The following is a 3,702-nucleotide window of genomic DNA, read 5'->3' as shown; positions in this document are numbered from 1 at the left end:
GGAGCGACAGGGTTACGGGGCTCCCGGAGGGGTCCCCGCAGGCCCTGCCGCTGGGACCTCCAGGAGCCGGGCGGCTGCTGCTTCAGCCACTTGCCCGCGTCCGTAGCGGAGCCTTGCTTTCCCCACCTGCGGGGCGGGGGGTTGGAGGGTGGGGGGAAGGTTGGGGCGAGCTGACCCGTCAGTTGGAAGGCTCCCTAGAGGGGGTGCCCCGGTGACCTGGGATCTGGGGCTGCGTTGGGGAACAGCCTTGGGCGAACTCGCCCAGGCTCCTGGCACTCACACTCCAGCGGGGAAGAGCCAGGGGAATCCTGGGGGGCCTCTTGGAGGAGGTGACCTTTGACAGATTGGGGAGTAGCATTCCAACAGCAGGAAAACCCGGAGTGCGATGAGGAGGGGGGACAGGATACCTGGAGCCCCAGAGGAGGATGGAGGGGAGGGGAGCACCTCAGGGTAGGAAGCATGCAGCAGGCTGCCGGCCCTCAAGGCAGTGAGGCCTCCTGAGGCCGGGGCCGGGGTGAGCGTCTTGCCTCCCAAAGACTTAGAAGAGTGACTTTGACTCATCACATCGGGGCCCCTCCCCCCGGGCCAAACCTCCCCGTTCAGCCTCATTCGCACCCCCACTTGCCTCAGCCTCATTCGCACCCCCACTTGCTGAGGCCTCATTCGCACCCCCACTTGCTGAGGCCCCTCTGCCCCCCCTGTGGTGTCCCCAACACCCGGCCTCACAGACCCAGGCGCTCGAGGCCTCCAGCGCTGCTCAGCTCCTAAAAGAGCCACCACCGCCCCTCCAGCTGGCAGCACCTGAGGCAGGACCCCCGAGCGTGACCTGGGGACACCCCAACTAGCAGTACATGAGGCAGGACCCCCGAGCGTGACCTGGGGACACCCCAACTAGCAGTACATGAGGCAGGACCCCCGAGCGTGACCTGGGGACACCCCAACTAGCAGTACATGAGGCAGGACCCCCGAGCGTGACCTGGGGACACCCCAACTAGCAGTACATGAGGCAGGACCCCCGAGGACACAGAGCAAAACCAGCCCCTGCCTGAGCCGCCTGCGTGGTTTTCTGAGCAACCACAGTCCTCCCCAACCAGCTTCCTGCTCAGCCAGGGAGTCTAACTCAGCAAAGGGGAGGGGTGGAGGCATGGGAACCCCACTTCTGAGACCATGGAACCGGGTGGGCAGGAGCTGTTCAGGGTCCTGGACGATTAAGCCTCGTGGGCACCTTCCAGGGCAGCAGCTGGACAGGCCCATCCTGACGGGTCTGTGGCCGTCACTCCCCCGGGCGGCTACCTTCCTGGGGTCCGCAGGCCGTGCACTGGGGGCCTGTGTGGACCTGGGCTGGGGCTGAGCCCTGCAGGGGACCCCGCTGCACCCCAAGGCCCACGGACAGCTTGGCGGGAGTGAGCCTCGGGCCAGGCTGTGGGATTGGCTGGGAGGCCCTGGGGGCTCACCTCGCGGCTGGATAGAGACGGGGGTGAGGACCAGGGGGCAGGTGCCACAGGGTCTCTCAGACGGGAGACCACAGGCGGCCACCTTCCCCAGAGACGGGGCCCGAGACGATTGTGTCCACACTGGAGTCCAGGGGGGTCTGGACTGAGGGACGGGCATGGATGTGAAAGCCCAGGCTTGGCCCTGGAGCAGTGGGGGCTCCTGGGTCGGGGTCCCCGGGAGGTGCTCCAGGAGGGGCGGGGGTGGGGGGTCGTGAAACTGGAGCCGTCCAGTCAGACCTGGGGACGGTCCCCAGGGACAGTGTCCCTTCCGGGCCTCCCGGGCCTCGCACCTGCCAGCAGCCAGCCCAGCGTGCCTGTCCCTCCGCTGCCCAGGCTGGTGCCAGGCCTCCTTTGGTCCCAGACCCCGCCTCAGGGGCAGCAGGTGGCATGGCCACGGCTGGGGTGGCTTAGCCTCCAGACAACCAGCTCCGGCACTAGCCAACCCCTAGCGCTCCGTTCTGGAAAGAGGCTTCCAAGACATCCCAGCGCACGGGAAAAGTGCTGAGGGCACAGGGCAGCCCTGGGCGTCTTCCTGGAGGTGGAGCCATTGATGAGGATGGCCAGATGGTGTGTGCGCACATACACACTAGCACGTGCACACTAAGGGTTGACTGCTCCCTCACTCAGCTGCCAGGGGCTGGGAAGGCCAGGCAGAGGCTCTAGCCCCCCGCCCCCCCCTGCGGGATGTGGGGAGAGGACCCAGTACTTGTCCCAATGAAGCTGGGGGGGCGGCTGGTAGACAGAGGAGCGGCAGGGAGAAGGGGCCCCAGCAGGAGACACTGGCCTTCCTGCCCTGGCCCAGCCATGTGGGATGGGGTGCCTGACCCAGCGGCAGGGCTGTAGCCTTGGAGAAAGCCTGGGCCCTGGCCACACCCCGTGTGTCCCCCCCAGACGGTGAGAAGCTGAGCGGTGTGACAGACGGCCGGGGGGTCCGGGCTGCCCTGTCCACGCAGAGGGCAGAGGACTCCAGCGAGAGTCGCGAGGAGGAGCAGGCGGTGAGCGGGGCGGGGGGCGAGCACCTGTGTTCTGCACACGGGACCCTGCGGCCACCGTGTGGGCTGTGTGCATGGAGGGTGCGGCCCGGACGTGGGCACGCGTGGGCGTGGGGGCTGCACTCCGCCGGGCTGAGTCCTGGGCCGTGCTGGGCAGGGGTGTGGTTATGGGACGTTTCCCAGCTCCGACCCTGTGCCCTTTCTCTCCTGTAGCCCAACAGCCAGGACCTGAACGCGTTGTTTTCTGGGGGAGCTGGAGGGCCGCCCCCCCTGAACCTCACGCATCAAGCACCCCCCTGGCGGGAGGAGGTGAGCTCTGCAGCCTGCATGGCCGGAGGGGGGAGGCTGGGGGTCGGTGTGGAAAGTAAGACCCCCTCCCCCCCAGTACAAAGGGCAGGTGAACCTGCACGTGTTCGAGGACTGGTGCGGGGGCGCCGTGGGCCATCTGAGGAGGAACCTGCACTTCCCGCTGTTCCCTCACGTGAGTTGGGGGGGGGTGCAGGGGACAGCTGGCTCCCGGGTGGGGTGAGGGGGCACTGACGTCAGAGGTCGCTGCCCCCAGGCGCGCACCACCGTGAAGAAGCTGGCTGTGTCCCCCAAGTGGAAGAACTACGGACTGCGGATCTTCGGCTTCCTCCACCCGGCGAGAGATGGTGCGGGGGGCGGGCCGGGGGGGCGTCCCGCAGGCCCACAGCTCCTGAGCCCCGGCCTGTGCCCTAGGAGACGTCCAGTTCTCTGTGGCTTCCGACGACAACTCTGAGTTCTGGCTGAGCCCAAATGAGAGCCCGGCAGGTGCCCAGCTGGTGGCCTTTGTGGGCAAGGTACCCCCACTCCAGCCCTGACCCCAGCCCTGCCCTCCATCCACACCTGCCTCTCTCCGCTGGGCTTCCTGTGGCCTCAGTCCCGTCTCCTCCAGCATCTTAGGGACAGGGTGGGGTGGGATGGGGTGGGGTGGGGCTGGTGCTCCCATGGACCGGGTGACCCCCTCCAACCCCCAGACTGGCTCGGAGTGGACGGCGCCTGGAGAGTTCACCAAGTTCAGCTCCCAGACGTCCAAGCCCAGGCGGTGAGTGGCTGGGAGTGCGCGTGCGCACGTGTGCATGCGTGTGCGTGAGGGCCTGGGTGACATCACGCTGCATCCGGCTGCCCTGCACACCGCCATCCCCAAGGAGCAGGCCCTGAGCCCCGCCCCCGGGCTCCCTCTGCCTGGGGTTCTG

General features: G+C 67.7%; 1 protein-coding gene across 1 annotated transcript in view; it reads left to right on the top strand.

Moving 5' to 3' along the window:
• The first annotated feature begins 2,304 nt into the window (after positions 1-2,304).
• B4GALNT4 (beta-1,4-N-acetyl-galactosaminyl transferase 4) overlaps positions 2,305-3,702 on the top strand; it is a 12,542-nt gene continuing 11,144 nt past the window's right edge. The window contains 7 exon segments of the mRNA XM_014534011.1: positions 2,305-2,332; positions 2,385-2,488; positions 2,699-2,794; positions 2,871-2,966; positions 3,048-3,138; positions 3,206-3,306; positions 3,484-3,583. Of these exon segments, the coding sequence (XP_014389497.1) occupies positions 2,305-2,332; positions 2,385-2,488; positions 2,699-2,794; positions 2,871-2,966; positions 3,048-3,138; positions 3,206-3,306; positions 3,484-3,583 (616 nt within the window).

This window comes from Myotis brandtii, unplaced genomic scaffold, assembly GCF_000412655.1.
Source record: "Myotis brandtii unplaced genomic scaffold, ASM41265v1 scaffold1236, whole genome shotgun sequence".
Taxonomy (NCBI): Eukaryota; Metazoa; Chordata; class Mammalia; order Chiroptera; family Vespertilionidae; genus Myotis; species Myotis brandtii.
Note: the sequence above shows the minus strand (reverse complement) of the source record. Positions and strands in the feature narration are given on the sequence as shown.